General features: G+C 43.7%; 1 protein-coding gene across 3 annotated transcripts in view; it reads left to right on the top strand.

The window, feature by feature from the left end:
- LOC109311071 (H(+)/Cl(-) exchange transporter 5) overlaps positions 1-17411 on the top strand; it is a 44405-nt gene that overhangs the window by 15423 nt on the left and 11571 nt on the right. For all 3 annotated transcript variants that reach the window (XM_019536498.1, XM_019536500.1, XM_019536499.1), the window contains exons 2-8: positions 2679-2830; positions 4681-4780; positions 6269-6453; positions 7083-7205; positions 10964-11170; positions 12187-12267; positions 13401-13943. In XM_019536498.1, coding sequence (XP_019392043.1) covers positions 2679-2830; positions 4681-4780; positions 6269-6453; positions 7083-7205; positions 10964-11170; positions 12187-12267; positions 13401-13943 — 1391 coding nt within the window. The remainder of the gene's footprint in view (positions 1-2678; positions 2831-4680; positions 4781-6268; positions 6454-7082; positions 7206-10963; positions 11171-12186; positions 12268-13400; positions 13944-17411) is intronic.

The following is a 17411-nucleotide window of genomic DNA, read 5'->3' on the forward strand; positions in this document are numbered from 1 at the left end:
ATCCAGTGAATGATGGGCTTCGGCAGGAGCTTTTAAGGCATTTCCATGTTCCTTGTATTTCCGAGACAGTTTGTGGGACTATTTTGGAGAAGCTCCCTGCCACTTTATAACTTTACACATGTAGCTGAAACCCATTCTCAGTGTTTCCACACCTGGAGTGCAATATGTCTCACCAAAGGTTCTTCCATATCTGGACCAAAACACAGGGAGACGGATCACAGAAGTGCAAAGTAAAAGAGTTGCATAGATATTCAGCCCCAAACTGTCTTTAAAGCTCTAGGATCCTGTTTTGTCCTATTCTGTTCAGGGTCAGGATCAGTGTGGTAAAAGAAGAGACATTTCCTTTTTGCAAAAGCATTGGACTCTTTGGACCCTTCTGCCAAACAACCTATGTTAGCATTGTAGGTGCTTTTAGTAAATATGTTTTGGCAAACAAACTGAACCAGTCTCAGTTAAGATATAGGTAGATGGATAGATATTGATATAGATATGTGTGTATTTATATATAGATATATCTATCTAACACACCTCTGTAAAGACAGTAAAGCAACAAAGGCACCCTAACTGTAACAATTTGTACTCTAGAATATGGTTTGTAATGTAATTACTATAAAGCAGTGCTCAAGGCAATTGGTTTGCTTTGGAAACATCAACTTTGCCACTGAGCTTCAGACAGAAACAGAAGAGATGTTGTACCCATATCTGCACTTGACCCTGTGGTCAATATGGTGTCATCAGATATGGCTTGCTGAAGCCTGCCATACAGAGGGGGAGTCTTTAACTGTCAGTTTTGATCAACCCTTTCAAGTGCATGTTTTATTATGCCTTTTTGCCTTTAGTGTGGAATTTAGATTTACCGTTCCACTAGTGATTTAAAAGTCCGTATCAAGTCATGTGATGCTCTGGGAGGTCTTGAATTATTGGGTTGTAGAAAAAGCTTATGAAAAGAAATGGATGTAACATGAGAAGTTTTCTTAAGGAGAAAGGGGGAAAAAAGGAATCAACACTGTTGTTCATGGGGTAAAACTAGGAGTCCTTGACATCACCTAAGGACACTGTCATAATTTATATATTAGAAAATGGGGCATCTTTTTCCTTTTTTTGAATGGTAGCATAATTCTTGTTTGTACTAACCCTGGGAGTCCATGCCACTTGAATGTCTGTTGGGTTTTAAAAGAAAAACGCACAGATTAATTAGTGAAAGGTTCTGTTGATACTGACTTGGATCAGTGGCCTCTCTGCTTACAAATGCAAAAGAAGGAAATTTGGGCTGAATTCCACAGAAGAGCTTTTTTCCCACTGGATTAATTTGTGAAGAAGGCAACTTGATTTTGCTGAATAAGGTTTAAAAGGCCATCTCTTATGTCTCCCTCCCCCCCACGTTAATGCTTTTATATCTTTAAGATGTACACAAACTAGAACTCTTGGTTCTAAAATGGTACCTTTTATTAGACCCACTGGAAAATTGCAAGAAAATTGTCCTTTTCTGCAGGCTTTTGGGATCCTGTTTTGAAAAGCACACTATTAAAGGGACAGGGAATGAGAAATATTCAGTTAATGTTTTAAAGTTTGTTTGTTTTTCAAATCTAGCAGACTTATATGCTTTCTCTTGAAACTAAAAGTTAATGCAGGAATAGATTCGTAAATATATTGCAAGTAAGAACATTTTAAATGCTTTTTTCATTTATGATAATAGTAAGGGACGTGCGTTTCTCTCTTGGCTTGAAGTCGGTGGCTTTTTTTTCTCTGGAGTCAGGCACTGGATTGCATTTCACTTTGCCGCAGGCTTTACCTTTTGTCCTTTACCTGTTTCGACTGTACACTTTTTGGAGTAAGAACTCTCAACATGCCCTTGCTATAACAAGGCTCTGAATTCAGTTACGGTCTCTAGGTGATATGGCAAAATGGTGAATATGCTGTTTCTACTTCTGCTTGCTGTTACCTTTGTTATAGGCTACTTCTCTTTTCCCACTTGCCTCATTTGATATTTTTTAGCACTTGGTTCTTTAAAAGCTTCTCTGATCAGGTCACACTGAAGGCCATCAGTGCTTGCCAGCTCCTCTCACCTGGAGTGACATGGAATCTTTCCTGGGCAGCTGCTACCGTTGTTATAATTTCTAGTCCTTGTATGTGAGAGGATTCCCCTCTCAGTATAAAATTGGTGCTGCTCTTTGGGCCAGGCTTTCATATTATGACACATATCAGAAGGATGTTCTAGGGGTGTAATGTTAAAACTCAGTCCTCAAGAGTAGAGGTTGTAGGCTGATCTTCAGGTGTAGAAGTTGACACACTGCATTGTTCTTTGATCATTCCCAGGGAGGTGTGTGGAGGGGTGCAGATACTTCCAGGATTAAAACTACCGTATGCTGTGATGCAGTGTGGACTCGTGCCACTAGGACTGTGATGAGACCGTGAATGTATCTTATACCTGGCCTTGTACAAATAGTCCTCATTAGATTTAACTGATCCAACAAATCTCTGTGCTTGAGGAGTGACTTAATAACTACCTATTCCCATCCACGACTCTACTTTGGTCTCTGGACTTGATGATCGGCAAGGTCCCTTCCAGCCCCTAACAATCTATGAATCTATTCATTCACTTCCTTAGCATTTGAAGAGAGGAGGGATTTTGGAATTAAATTAAGTGGCTCTTTCATCATCTGCTCTGTTCTTTCCAGAGTTTTACTCGTACAATGGAGGAGAGATGAACGGCACAAGCAAGATGATGGATTTTCTGGAGGAACCTCTCCCTGGAGTGGGAACCTATGAAGATTTCAATACCATAGACTGGGTGAGGGAGAAGTCCAGGGACCGGGACAGACACAGAGAGGTATGTTTCTTACTGCTTTGATCTCACAGTGAATGTTATACTTGTAGTGTTTGCAAATGTCCCTGTTTGAAAGCAGTAGAGTGAGTGAAATCCCTGAGACCACTTTCTTCCCAGTTTTCCTGCTGCCTTGTGCGAAAATAAAGGAATCTATTTGGAATGCAGTGGATGTCTTAAATGGAGCCAGCAAGGCTCCCAGTGGGCTCCTGAATCATGAGAAACAGTGGGAGAGTTTTTGAGTTGGTGATTGGGCAGAATACTTAAAAAGCTGGATCAGTTTGTTTGCCAAAATATTCTTTTAAAAGTTCTGTTGATGCTGGTATAACAATAGGTGCTTTAGCAAGCAAAGAGGCACAAAATCTAAGCTTGCCCATCAGAACAGGATGTACAGCAATGTTGTTTAATGCCTGGATTGTGCTGAAGATTCTTGTAGGCTCTGCCAAGATGTGTATAAATGTGCTAAGCACAGTTCCTCCTGCTCGAGCAGGTCCTTTATTACTGTCCACAGTGGGTACTAAACCAAAAGACTGTGCAAAAAAGAAAATGAAGGTTAACACAATAGATTGGTCCCATCATTCAAACTGAGTAGTAATCTGTTTTATGCACACCCGTCATCTGTCCATTGTCATGAATAGTTAATGGCCAAAGGCTGCTATAAAAATGACAATCTCTGCTTTCAGCTGGAGAAACGCAAACTGGGTAAACCCAAAAATTAAAAAGTGGTCAATAAGGCCTTGATTTTGTTTCTGTTAAAAGAAATCAGCAACAGAACTTCACTTTTCCAAACAGTCCCTATCCTGCCTTCACTAATTCAGTAGCAGTTATACTCGTGAACAACCCAGTCATTGAAATCCTTCATTCAGGCAAAAATGATTCTGCTAGCCTTTATTTATTCCAGTTAATGAGGATTTGTCATTTGGTCAATGTGCATTTCATCCAAGAATAATGGAATATGTACTGGAACTTTTCCATTCTGGGACTTGCAGCAACAGAGTTAAAGCGTACTATATCATCCTTTCGTAGTCACCAAGAGCTTTCAGACTAATAAATGTCAAATATTATCAAACTTTAGGTAAATGTCATATAGTGCAGAGCCTTGGAGAAAGTTATCATTCATGGGATTCCGAACAGGTTGTAAGAGGCTGCTTCTGAATAGTTGTGGACTAAGATTACAAGCATGAAAAATCTATTTAAATAACCTGCGTGTTTTTAGAGTTTGATTTGTAAGACTGTGAAGAAGTTATGAGCAGACTCTGGGTTTGGATGTGGACCCTCAAACTAATTCCCAGTACTCATGTCAGGTATTTTGTTCCATAAGTGGGGGAGTAGATGGAGTATGTCAAGTATTTGAAGAAAATTTACATATTCTTGATATCGAAGTCTTTATATTATGCTAATAGTGAGCATATCATATGACACCTGGTAGATGCAAAGTGCTCCAAAAATTCTTCAGTTTTCATGGGTTGTTCAAGTCCTAATAGTAAAGATACCAAGTTTGAAAGAGGCAAAGAATACATTGTATTTGTGGAAGCAGGTGGACTTTTAGAATGAGGGTCTGACTTCTTTTTGATGCACATTTGTCTGGTATGGGATTTGTTGGTATTTGTTTTAGCTAATGCTATATTTTCAGTTTTGGGTGCAAGGGCATCCATTATTTTTGGATTTGGAAACCTTGCATTTCCCAGATACAATTGAGTGACAGTGTTCTATCCTTAACTGTTCATAAGCTGTCCTGTAATTTTGCTTTTAGTATTTTTTTATAAAATCATTTAAAAAAAAAAAAAATGCTTGCTTCTGAAACGGATCTTATGTCTGATCCAGAATGTTTGTGTCTTTTTTTAAAATGCTTCCAGATTACTAGTAAAAGCAAAGAGTCGACATGGGCCCTGATTCATAGTGTGAGCGATGCATTTTCTGGTTGGCTGTTGATGCTCTTAATAGGTCTTTCAGCAGGTAAGAACGAATGTCAATTTAAAACAAATTCACAGTTCTTCACTGCAGTGTCAGCATTAGTTCCGTGCCCACGTCCGTGCCCACAGCATGTGATTCTCTGGCCCAGAGATTAAGATAGCCACAACTGACACTTACAGGTCTGATTTTACATGGCTTTGTAATATAACATGCAATTACATTTGAGAAGTGACAACCATAGTGCATAATTGGTATCATACAAAAATTAAGCTAAAAGCTATTCTGATTGACATCCCAAGTGTGTTGTGGCCACTGTAACCTTAAATATAAAACCCAGCAAAAATAAAACTGATGAATAAATTTGGTGAATCAAAAGGAGAGATCCTCCAAATCGCTAAACAATGTTATACAGTGACTCCGTATCAAAGTTCTGGATACTGGGCCCCCAATTTGAGAGAGCTGCTGTCAGTCCCATGGCCTTCAGGGGCTGAAAACAGAAGCATTTCTTCTTGGTTTTAGCAGCTCTGCTGGCATAAAGGCAATAGGGGGCTTTCCAGATCATTCAGGGACTTAAAAATTTGCAGATACCTTTACATTGCACCAGAAGCCAAGTCCAACCTAGCACAACAGAGGGAAATCAATACACTGCAAATGTTCTTTGGGAGAAGCAGCTAGATACCTGCAATAAATGATGCAGATAAGAACTCTCTTAATATTTACATAAACATTTGCCTATTGATAAGCAGGAATTGTAATTAGTTTTAGTCAGTTTATCATTAACATGCTTTGGAGAAGTGTTACTAAACACTCAGATTCAAGAGGGTATGCTATATTATAATGAACCTTGTTCATAAAAGCACCAGGTGAACACCATTGATGGCTGCCACCTGGTTGATTAAACCAGAGGGGCCAACCTCAGCATGCATGCCATGAGTGGAATGGGCAATCTCTGTCTGGCACGCTGCAGATTGGGGAGGGGACGAGTACCAGAGTAGTAGCTAGGGAAGGGAGCAGAAAGTGAAGCCACAGATCAGGCAGAGGAAGATCAGAGTGGTACTCAGGCAAGATGTGGGGCTAATTTATGACATGCCTGCCAAAAAAATTGCCCTCAGTGGACTAAATGCACATAAGTAGTTCTTTCAAGGTTGGCACTGGGAGACAACTTGCATAAACAAATCCATTCTGCTTTAATGATGTTGGAGACCATGGGAGTTATCGTCGCCACAAAAGCTGATGGCTTCTTGGCCAAGCAGCCCATTGAATCTAGTATAGTGAAGGTAAGCCAGTTTCTGTCTCCAGTGGCATATCTAGAAGCACCTTTTCCCCCATAATTTAAATAACACATCTCACTTTGCTTAATTATGTTGAAAAATAAAGCTTTTCTTTTTAGCTTTTAAATTGATGTTTGTTCTATAATGTAGAAATACTTTGTCACTACAGTTAACGTGTGCCAGAGTGTTTGGCAGTGCATTCAGGTGTACCCAGTCTGTATGAGATCATCCCTAATATTTCTCTCTGTTTTAAAATTAGGTTCCTTAGCTGGTCTGATAGATATTTCTGCCCACTGGATGACAGACTTGAAAGAAGGGGTGTGTCTAAAAGGATTTTGGCTTAACCATGAGCACTGCTGCTGGAAAGCTGAGACATCCTTTGAAGATAGGGACACGTGTTCAGAATGGAGGATTTGGTCTCAGCTTATTATTGGCACAAAAGAGGTGATGTACAGTAAGAATTTTTCTGTTGCTCATAGTTGTTGCTTGCTGATTATTTTTATTTTTTTGTGACATACTGCAACTGTATACTACAAACACATTATGTCTGGGGTTGGGGAGCAGTTTTCAGACTTGATGACAGCTGGTTTCTTTCAGTATTATGGAAAACTCAGTTGCCTTTTTTTCATTTATATCTAACGAGGGTAGCAAAAACTTATGACATTGTGAAAAGGTATCAGTGTGTTAATAGCCATTTGAATAGTCTTACAAAGCATTTTCTTCCTGGTTTAAGGTAATGTGCAACTTTGTTTGTTTGTTTTTTAACAGGATTAAAAACTTAGGTTAGGGTATTTCTCTGTTTAAAACACTACCACATCCAGTCACTAAGATATTCTTGTACAAGTGATAGTGTATATCTTTATTCTTCCACTGATCCCATGAATGTCACTATCAGCTAGCGCAGATTAAGGTGTGATGCTAGTGCATCACACGTTACCAAGCAATTTTAATTTTAATGTTGACCACACTATACAATACGGGCTTTTTTTTAAGCTACTGCTTGTTTCATAGGTGACATGATTTTGATGTGGGATTGCTGTCTAAATCACTGTTTGTTTTTCTGTGCATTTCAGGGTGCATTTGCGTACATTCTCAATTACTTTATGTATGTTATCTGGGCCTTATTGTTCTCCCTCCTGGCTGTGTCACTTGTCAAGGGGTTTGCTCCTTATGCCTGTGGCTCAGGAATCCCAGAGGTGAGTCAGACTGTTTATCTGTTTTCTTTCCTGAAAGAGTTTTAAAAACACTTGATTTGTTTGGCTGAAGTATATTCTTTGGGTTGAGCATTAATCATGAAAAACTAGACTTTCTTGCAGATAAAACTTGGGAAGAAATTTCATAGGAAGTTCTAATTAATGCTTAAAATTTCACCATTAAAACAGTGAAGTTTCTAGTGTCTTCAAACTAGGGACAGAAGTCGCATATAAATAATGTTAGACTTAACTGATTTAGGTCAAACAGGTTTAGGAATTTCTGTTCCAGTTCTCTTGCCAATTCAAGTTAACCCACAGTTCCCCATCATCTCAGGTTGCTTTGCATCCCTGGGCTGTGCTGTCTGCTGCAGTGGAGAAGGGTCTGCCTTGCCCGTCTGTTCCCCCAGACAGGGTTTGCGTGGCATAGGGAGAGGGCCATGTAGGCTCCCTATCCCATCCATGGCTCCCAGCTGGCACCCAGCTTGGGCATGGGGAAATGGGGAGAGTCTCTGTGGGCTTCCACCCTGCACCAAGCAGGCAAGTTGGTGCAGGGCCAGCGGGGTTCCCCCTAACCCACCTCCAGCTGACCTGACCGCACCCCTGGCTCCCAGCTTGCTTCCAGTTTGAGCAGGACAGTATGGGGGAAGCCTCCATGGGCTTTCCCCCCACCAGGCAGTTGGGGCTGGGGGTGTAGTGCTGGGGGGGGGGGGGCAGGTTGGGCTCCCCATCCCTCTCCTCAGCTGGCCTGGGGGAATAGGGGCTAGGGTAGGGACAGACAAAGTCTGTCCCACGGGCTGGATCTGATTGGCAGTGGACTCCTTTTCCCAGCCACCTGTACGCATGGCTGGAGCTAGTCTCCATGGAGACTGCAGCTGTGTGTGAAAGCGCAGGGCTGGGGTTGCCATGGAGACCAGCCCCAGCATCCTGGCAGGGCGCATGGCAGAGTAAGGCAAGGGGCTGCTCCAGAGCCGCTAGGATCTTACGATGGGAGCAGCTTGCTCTGGAGCCAGGGCAGAGCCATGATCCATACCCTGCATGTTCCAGGCAGGGGCACACAGGCAGGGGATTGCAGCTCTGCCCTGGCTCCTTGCAGCGGTGACAGCCTGGTTTAGAGCAGGGGCAGAGCTGCGATCGCCTGCCTATGTGTCCCTGCACAGAGCGTGCAGGCTACAGATCATGGCTCTGCCCTGGCCCTGGAGCAAGGTGCTCCTATCGCAAGATCCCAGTGGCTCCAAAGCAGCCCCCTGCCAGCGCATCTGGGGCCTGGTCTCCATGGCAACCGCAGCCTTAAGCTTTCACAGCCCAGCTGCAGTTGTGGTCTCCATGGAGACCAGCCCCAGCCATGTGGGCAGGGGCTGATGGGAAATGCAATCCACCTGCCACCTGGATGGGCCACTTTGCCCATCCCTGAGCTAGGGGAATAGCTCCTGGCTCCAGATAGGAGCGGGGAATAAAGACCCAGCTTCAGGCTTTTCCTGTCTCTATCCCCTCCACAAGGTAGCACCTGACCGGGGGGAGGAGGGTTGTTTTCTCCCCCCAACCCTAAAGTCTAATATGAAGCCCTGTAACAAGGCAGGACTATGTACCAGGGGCAAGGTTTGGGAAGACCCTGCCAGGGGCAGAGAATCACCTCTGAGGCTGGAGGGCTGTTACCTGCCCTGGTGAGGAAGGGCAAGGTTTTGGGAGACGTATACTGGCCAGCCAATCAAGGATGAGCCTTGCTTGGTTGTATTTGGGTGCCTTCGGCAGTGGCTGGGAGGCGTGCTTTATAGCACCCTGGCTACTGGTATGGGCCACTGCAGGGGTCTGGCTGCCTTTCTGGTTTCAAAAGTGAATGTCTGTTCACTTGCTTATTGGTTCAATCAGCAGAGTTTAGAGAAACCTGCAAAGATTGAACCATTTGAACCTGGGGCTTTTTGACTGTACTTAGCCCAAATAATCATTTCAAGTACATCCCCGTAGACATGTAGTGATAAAACTAGTAGAGAAACACTCTTTGTATAGTACTTAAAGTGCAGTCTCACTGACCGTAGCTAATAACAGAAATTTGCTTGTCAGGGATAGGAATCAAGAAGGTAGTGACAGCACAGTTAAGTTTGGGTTTTAGTTGCACTGAAGGATTAAACTATTTGTTTTGCACTCTTCTTAGAGTCTTGTCACACGGCATGTTTACCATGTGTTTAATCTGAAGCATCATTCCCATGCTGTATTAAATGTAGTAAGCATTCTCATTCTAAAAGGTAGAAATGGGCACGCTGGAGGAGAGGGACAGGCTGCAATTAGATCTAGACAGGTTACAGGGGTGGATGGATGAGAACAGGATGGGATTCAATACTGACAAGTGCAAGGTACTGCCCCTGGGGAGGAAGAACCAGCAGCTGATCTACAGGCTGCGGAACCCCTTCTAGTCAGTACAGAGGCAGAAAAGGATCTTGGTGTCATTACTGATTCCAAAATGACCATGAGCTGCCAATGTGGGGATGTGATCAGGAAGGCTAACCACACCTTGTCGTGCATCCACAGATGCATCACAAGCAGGTCCAAGAAGGTGATCCTCCCCTCTATGCAGCACACTGGTCAGGCTGCAGTTGGAGTACTGCGTCCAGTTCTGGGTGTCGCACTTCAGGAGGGATCTGGACAGCATTGAGAGGCTCCAGAGGAGGTCCACTTTTATGATCAGGCGGCAGCAAGGCAGGCCCTACGAGCAGGACCTGATCCTGTTCAGCCTCCACAAGAGAAGGCTGAGGGAGGATCTGGTGGCAGTCTACAAACTGGCCAAGGGGGACCAGCAGGCAATGGGAGAGTCCCTCTTCCCTCGAGCACTACCTGGAGTAATGAGGAATAACGGCCTTAAGTTGATTGAGAGTAGATTCAGGCTAGATATCAGGAGGTGCTACTTCACAGTCAGGGTGGCTAGTATCTGGAACCAACTTCCAAGAGAAGTGGGGTTCACTCCTACCCTGGGGGGTCTTCAGAAGGAGGCTAGATAATCACCTGGCTGGGGTCATTTAACCACAGCTTGCTTTCTTTCCTGCCATGGCAGGGGGTCAGACTTGGTGGTCTGCTCAGGTCCCTTCCGACCATATCAACTAGGAAACAGTAATGCTTACTATGTTCTCAGTCTGCTCTGAACAGGGCTGGAGCTGGCTGTGGCCCCTGCCTCCCTTCCCTGTCCCGTACACCGAGCCCAGCAGTAGGTGCCACAGCTTGCATGCTTGCTCATTAGGATGTGCAGCCCCCAGACCCAGAGATTGAACTGTCTTTGCCCAGTGCCCAGCTTTACCCATCCCAGGAGGACCTGCCCCTGGCATGCTTGGCAAGCTTGATCTGTGCCATTGGTGGCAGATGAAGGAAGTCATGGAGAGCAGGGTGTTGCTCCTGCCACTGGATCTGTGGCAGACATGCACCAGGGCTTGTTCAAATCACCAAAAATCTGTGAGCTGCGTTTGTATTATCATTGGACTGGTCTGTGGAGATAACTGAGTACATCTTAGTATGATCTGGAGATACTCCTCCAGCAAAAAGTTTTGACTTTGCTACAGTATAATTGCACTTGTTTTCCTGCTTGAATGCTTGCATTTAAGTGCAGTTAACATGCTCTAAATATAAGGTGTGACATGGTCCTTGGAGTGTTACCCAAAGAAAAGCAGTAAAGGAGAGCACCCCTGACAGTGGAGCAGCCCCTATTAGAGATCCAGCTACTTTGTGCCCATATCTGCAGGCTTTCATTTGAGCACTGAAGTTTGTGTTTTGACTTTCAGATCAAAACAATCTTAAGCGGTTTCATCATTAGAGGCTATTTGGGCAAGTGGACCCTGATCATCAAAACCATTACCTTGGTGTTGGCAGTGTCATCTGGCTTGAGTTTGGGAAAAGAGGGCCCCCTGGTGCACGTCGCCTGCTGTTGTGGAAACATCTTGTGTCATCTTTTCGTCAAATACAGGAAGAATGAAGCCAAGCGCAGGGAGGTAAAACAAGTGTTTACGTTGTGGGGAAAGATTTTTTTTTTTTGTGAGTTTGGTACTACATGCTGAATATAAAATGGTTTCTGTTTTTGCATGTTCTTAATTGCACTCCTATGCAATATTTGTTTGGAGCAAAGGCATTTATGCTTTGGCTTCCATTGGCAAAATATTGCTAAGAGACTAAGGCATTTCCAAAGCCTGCAGAGGACGGGAATTCATCAGATGCAACCTGATTGTGGTGTGCAGTGTTACTTGCTAGAGAGCCAGCTCTTCACTGTATATGTACTCACACAAGTCTATTAATGCCAGCAGGGCCAACTAGGTCAGTAAGATCAACTCAATATGAATATTGGCTGAAGGAATGGGCCTTCTGACACTTGGATACTGTGGTGACAGATGTGGTCTGAGAAGCTAGTTAACAGGACAATATTAATCAAAAGTGTTGCTTCTTTACCTGATATATTTTCTGACAACTCATTGACAAATATTTACTGAGAGATGTCTAATGTTAGTTGCATTGTCTTCCACTAAGCATAAAAGCCACGCTATAAAGAATAGGTTGGTCACATGGAATCATGGTAACTGCAATACTGTCTCTCGTTTACAATTTAACTCCTTGATTACTGTAACCAACAGAGTGTATGGGCCATATACTTCTTTTCGGGGATAAAATTAATGCGGCAAAAATGTTGTGTGTATGGTAAGATGCAGCTGTGACTTAGGTATTTTCTGAAACTTTTTCCAAAACAAATAATGAACATTAATGTTGGGAAGGAAATGATTGGATGCAGTTGTAAATTGCATCAGGATTGCCAGGTTTGGGAAACTAAGCAATTTAAATCTTTAATGGCAATGTTTTTAGCTTCTTTTGGAACTTTACATGTCTTCAAATTACTTAAGTTGCTTTATTTCTTAATTCATGTATTAAGCAAGTTCTAGAAGAGTAAATTGAGAGACTCAGTCTATTTGCTTAAGTAGAGGAGCATTCTTGTGTATGATTTCTAACTTTTCTCTTCTAGGTTTTATCTGCAGCTGCAGCCGCTGGTGTGTCAGTAGCTTTTGGCGCACCTATTGGAGGGGTGTTGTTTAGTCTGGAAGAGGTAACCTAAACTTTGTATTGGCTTCTGGGAAGCTGCATGCGCACATTGGCTTCTGGCAAGCTGGATGCATTACTTCAGTCTTCTCCATGTCTGTTTTGATGTAGAGGGGTAGCCAGTTAAATATTCTTTGGAGTATTTACTGTAGCTGGCAAAGCTTGTGCAATTCAGCTGAATGCTATGAATGTTGGAGAGTTAACTTCTGGGAATGTGTTAGTGCCTTGCCCTTTTTAGCAACACTGCTAGCTAACCATGCAGGGCTCTGCCAGTGCACTCTGTTCCTGACTTCTCTGTTTCTGCAGCCTTGTTTTCCACATCCCTCCAAGTATAAAAAAGCCCTTCCCCAATACTTCAGTCTTGACCTAGATTCTCTGTACTAGTCATGCTCTGGTAGACTTCTGACTTCATTGAATTTTGTAGTAGTTTTTTGTGGCCACAGAAATATGGATCATTTGCTCTTCTCTACTTTTAATCTTAGATTGGCAATTATTTCATTCTTGTTCCAAGTGAGTAACTGTCACAGTAATCGCTGTGGGAAGGCTTAGCTCTTGTACAACATACAAAATTAATTGTTGATGCATAACCAGGTATTTGGATTTGGCTACTGGCAATTTGTAAGATGCAGTGTTATCAAAATAATGCTGCCTATCTTCAGGGTGTCCCTTTTAATGGAGCAGATGATAGGATTGGATCATGTGGAAGATGAGTTTCTTTGTGGTTGGCCAAAAATGTAACTCAAGTTCAGGCCTGGACACTTGATCTTATATTGAATTATTAACCAGCAAAGCTATCTAGATGCCCTGTGCTCTCTGCTTAAATTAAAAAAAAAAAAAAAATACAACTTGGAAGTCATCTGACTTGATTCAAAACAGTGGAATTAGTCTGACACCTGGGAGTTCTCTGTGGTTATGCCATTCTCATCATACTTCAACATTAGAAAAGAGTGTTTTTTCAGTGAAGCAGCGGCCCTTACAGCTACTGCTATTTCTCAGTTACTTTAGAGGATTTTTTTAAAAATGTCACTGTCTTGATTCTGCAGCTTACTGAAGAAATTCATTTTTCCAGCTTTTATGCCATGTGATTCTCATTGGACCTCTTGAAATAAATAACTGAATCTGCCTTTTCTTTTTTTGTAGGTCAGTTATTATTTTCCTCTGAAGACGCTGTGGAGATCTTTCTTTGCTGCACTAGTAGCAGCATTTACTTTACGCTCCATCAACCCCTTTGGAAACAGCCGCCTCGTTCTGTTTTACGTTGAGTTCCACACACCTTGGCATCTTCTGGAGCTTGTGCCGTTCATCCTCCTAGGAATATTTGGTGGTTTGTGGGGAGCTTTCTTTATTCGCAGCAACATTGCCTGGTGTAGGAGACGAAAGACAACCAAACTTGGCAGGTATCCTGTTCTGGAGGTTTTGGTTGTGACTGCTGTCACAGCCATCCTAGCCTTTCCCAATGAGTACACTCGTATGAGCACCAGTGAACTCATTTCTGAACTGTTCAATGACTGTGGGATTCTAGACTACTCCAAGCTCTGTGAGTATGTGAGTAACTTCAACAGCACCAAAGGAGATGATCTGCCAGACCGTGCTGCTGGCCCAGGAGTCTACACAGCGATGTGGCAGCTGGCTTTAGCACTTATCCTGAAGGTTTTCATCACCATATTCACCTTTGGCATGAAGGTGAGATCTTCATTAGAAGGATTGAGGTACAAGGATTCTTCAGATGATTATTAGAAAGTAATACTAATACTTTCTAAATGTAAGGGGTCAAGGGTTACATTTTTCAGAGTGCCTTAGTCATTTTAAGAGCCCAAATCCCATGCAGGTTCAGTGGAGATTAATATGTAGAAAAGCGGCACATTATCAGTGGTGTTGCTAACATTGTTCTGTATACAGATACAGATTGCAACAATTTCTGGAGTAGATAAATGAGCAGTAGGACTGTGTGAAACGGGTTTTTTAAATTCTTTTTGGATTCAGCCATTTCAGAGGACAGTGATTTCGTTTCAGTGTTTTGGATCACTGTCCTATTTAGTTTTGGCTGAATCTGTTTTGAGCAGGCTGCAAGGGAAGTTTTGCGCAGCCCTACCCCGCTGGGTGGGGCTGCAGGGCCCTAGTGGGGAGCAGGACAGGGCAGTGGGTTACTTGTCACTGCCATGCAACCTGGCTCCACAGGGAGCAGAGATCCAGGGCAGGCAGTGGTAGGGAGGAGACCCTGATGGAGTTCGCTGCTCCCTGCAGAGCTAGGTTGTGCAGCAGGGATTTCCCAGCCCCTGGTTTAATTCCCCACCTGTTTCCGAGGGGTGTGGGCCCCCGGATCTGCGCATCGGGTTTCAGCAGGCTACTGCTCATGCTGAGGCCAGTGGCAGCACTGCAGTCTTCTTGGTGTGGGCTGCGCTGAGCTGCTGCTGCTGGCCCCAGCCTGCTGAAACCCTGCATGCAGATCAGGGGCCTGTGTCCCCAGGGAAGAGCTGGGGAAACGGTCAGAGAGCTGGGTAATCGAACAGGGGGCTAAATGTCAATATCAGAGCAGTCCTTCCCTCCCTCCTTTCACCTCCCTCTTAGTTTTTGTTTCCCTGTAAGCCCAGCCCCAAAACTCTGATATTCTCCAAATCTTTCGGAGCTTTCTGATTAATTTCAGAGCTGTTTCAGAGCCTTCTGTTTCTATTCGGATTTGGTGTTTCAGGTGCCAAAACAGCCCGAAACACTTGGAAAACGAAACGGCTGCTGAAATTTGCTAATGAGCGGTTCTCCTGAGGTAACTGCCTGCAGCAGATCCCTTGCCACTTGCAGTTACCTTGGGATGAACATGATCCATCCATTAATTTAACATACATTAGTGTGTAATTACTCCTGTCTTCCTGGGAGGTAACTCTTACTCCAGAGTGGAGTATACAGCTTTGTGTTTGCTTTGCATTTACCCTGGTGCAGTCTACCTTTACAGAGATGTACATTTGTTATGTGCCTGCACCCTTGTACATTTTTCCAATCAAAGCTGCCACCCTGGCCTGCCTTCTGCCTAACTACAAACTAATATTGTTAACTACATCTCACTGAGCTGGTTTTTGGTTTTACTCTGGTCTTACTACATCTGATTATGCTTAGGAAGTGGTGGCTAGCAGTTTGTTTGGTTTTTCTTACTGCCACTACCACAGTTTTTGGACTAATTGCACTTTTGACCTCTACTGTGGGTTTTTTTTGTTTTTCATTTCCTTTTGAGCCCACCTCCCTTTTAGGTAGCAAGCCTTTGTCACCTTGTCTAGTGGGAGAATTTCACCCTCTTGAACTGCACCTGGGTTTCATTCACCTAGGATCATTGCGGGCTGGACCCGATGGTCTCATGAGGTCCCTTCCAGGCGTAAATGGCTGTGAATCTCAGCAGACCTGGATTTATCTTTGGTTCCCTGGGGTTTTGTTGCACCCTTCAGGAGGAGCAAAGATGGCTGTAACCAGCAGCTGTAGAGCCTCCTTGTAGTGTTTGAGAGTAAAAGAACATTTAAAAGAAAAAGATCTAAAGCAGTAAACTGGTTTCTGTTCAGGTTTCCTAGCTTATTGCCTGGATCTGGGGAAAGGCCCAAATCCTTCAGACTCCTTTTGGCACATTCCCTGCATCAACATCTTCCCTTCTCAGCCGGTAAGGGCTCCTCCCCTTCCCTTCTTGGGAAGCCTTTAAAAGAACAAAAGCACAGATTCAGTGTGTTTGATCTCTTGCAAAAGAGCTGTCTTTTCAGCATGCAGCCTGGAAGTGTTTACTGGGAGGTTACTTATCTAGATCCATTGTGTTGCTTTTCTGCTTGTTTTTTTCCCAGCAGCACCCTATTAAGTTAGATCTATGCATTCATGCAGGAAAGTCTTAACATATAATACAATAACTTGATTTCCTTAACCAGGTGACAGTGTTCATGAAACTACAGTGCAGTATCCTTAGATAATTATACCAACATTCCTCACAATTATTCTTGAAACTTCTTAATGCAGCAAGGGCTGCAACTGTGAATTGTGTAATCCTCCTGAAGCCAAGCTAGAGCTTGAGAGTGAAGTAGCACGTACAAACCACAGAATTACAATTGCAACTTTTTATTGCATGAACAATTGCAATTTAATTTCTGGTAGGGTAAGAATGAATTTGTAGCCCCCACCCTCCCATGAGGCTGCATTTTTTGCATATACAGCAAATATGTGTATTTCTGAAAACACAGCCTCCAGGAATCTGGTCACTTTGCTTTCTTTTGAATTGGCATTCCTTAAGATTAATTAAAATACCCTGACACAATTTCATACCATACCTATTCAGAAAATTACCACTGAGCCATAAATGTTGTAACTGATTCAGGCAGACAAGGTTCCTTGGGTGAATCTGATATCTTTTATTAGACCAACTTAAATAGTTGGAAAAATTTGTCCTTAGACCAACATGGCTACAACACCCCTCCCTCCCCCATAACTGATTCAGGTTTCTTCCAGCTAAAGACTAAGGTTGAAATGAGGCAGTGACTAAAGCTAAATATCAATTTCCCTGTATCTGAAATGCAGTTGGGGTATTGCCATATTTCCAGTGTAGGGTAAGTGAAGAATCCTTAGGTTTATGCAAACGAGTGTCTCCCTTAGTGTTTCATAGCTTCGTAGTTTCTAGGGTCAGAAGGGACCTGAGCAGATCATCAACTCAGACCCCGTGCCATGACAGGAAAGAGTACTGGGGTCACATGACCCCAGCAAGGTGTTCATCTAGCCTCCGCTTAAAGACCCCAAGGGTAGGAGCCAGCACCACTTCTCTTGGAAGTTGGTTCCAGACCCTAGCTGCCCTGACCATGAAGTAGCGCCTCCTGATATCTAGCCTAAGTCTACCCTCTGCCAGCTTGTGACCATTATTCCTGGTCACTCCTGACAGTGCTCGGGGGAACAGGGACTCCCCCCAATGCCTGCTGGTCCCCTCTGACTAGTTTGTAACGAGCCACTAGGTCCCCCGTCAGCCTTCTCTTGTGGAGGCTGAACAGGTTCAGGTCCTGTAGCCTCTCCTCTTAGGGCCTGCCCTGTTGCCCCCTGATCATGCGAGTGGCCCTCCTCTGGACCCTCTCCGTGTTGTCCACATTCCTCTTGAAGTGCAGCGCCCAGAACTGGATGCAGTACTCCCACTGCAGCCTGACCAGT

This window comes from Crocodylus porosus, unplaced genomic scaffold (assembly GCF_001723895.1).
Source record: "Crocodylus porosus isolate Cpor-Errol unplaced genomic scaffold, CroPor_comp1, whole genome shotgun sequence".
Classification (NCBI taxonomy): Eukaryota; Metazoa; Chordata; order Crocodylia; family Crocodylidae; genus Crocodylus; species Crocodylus porosus.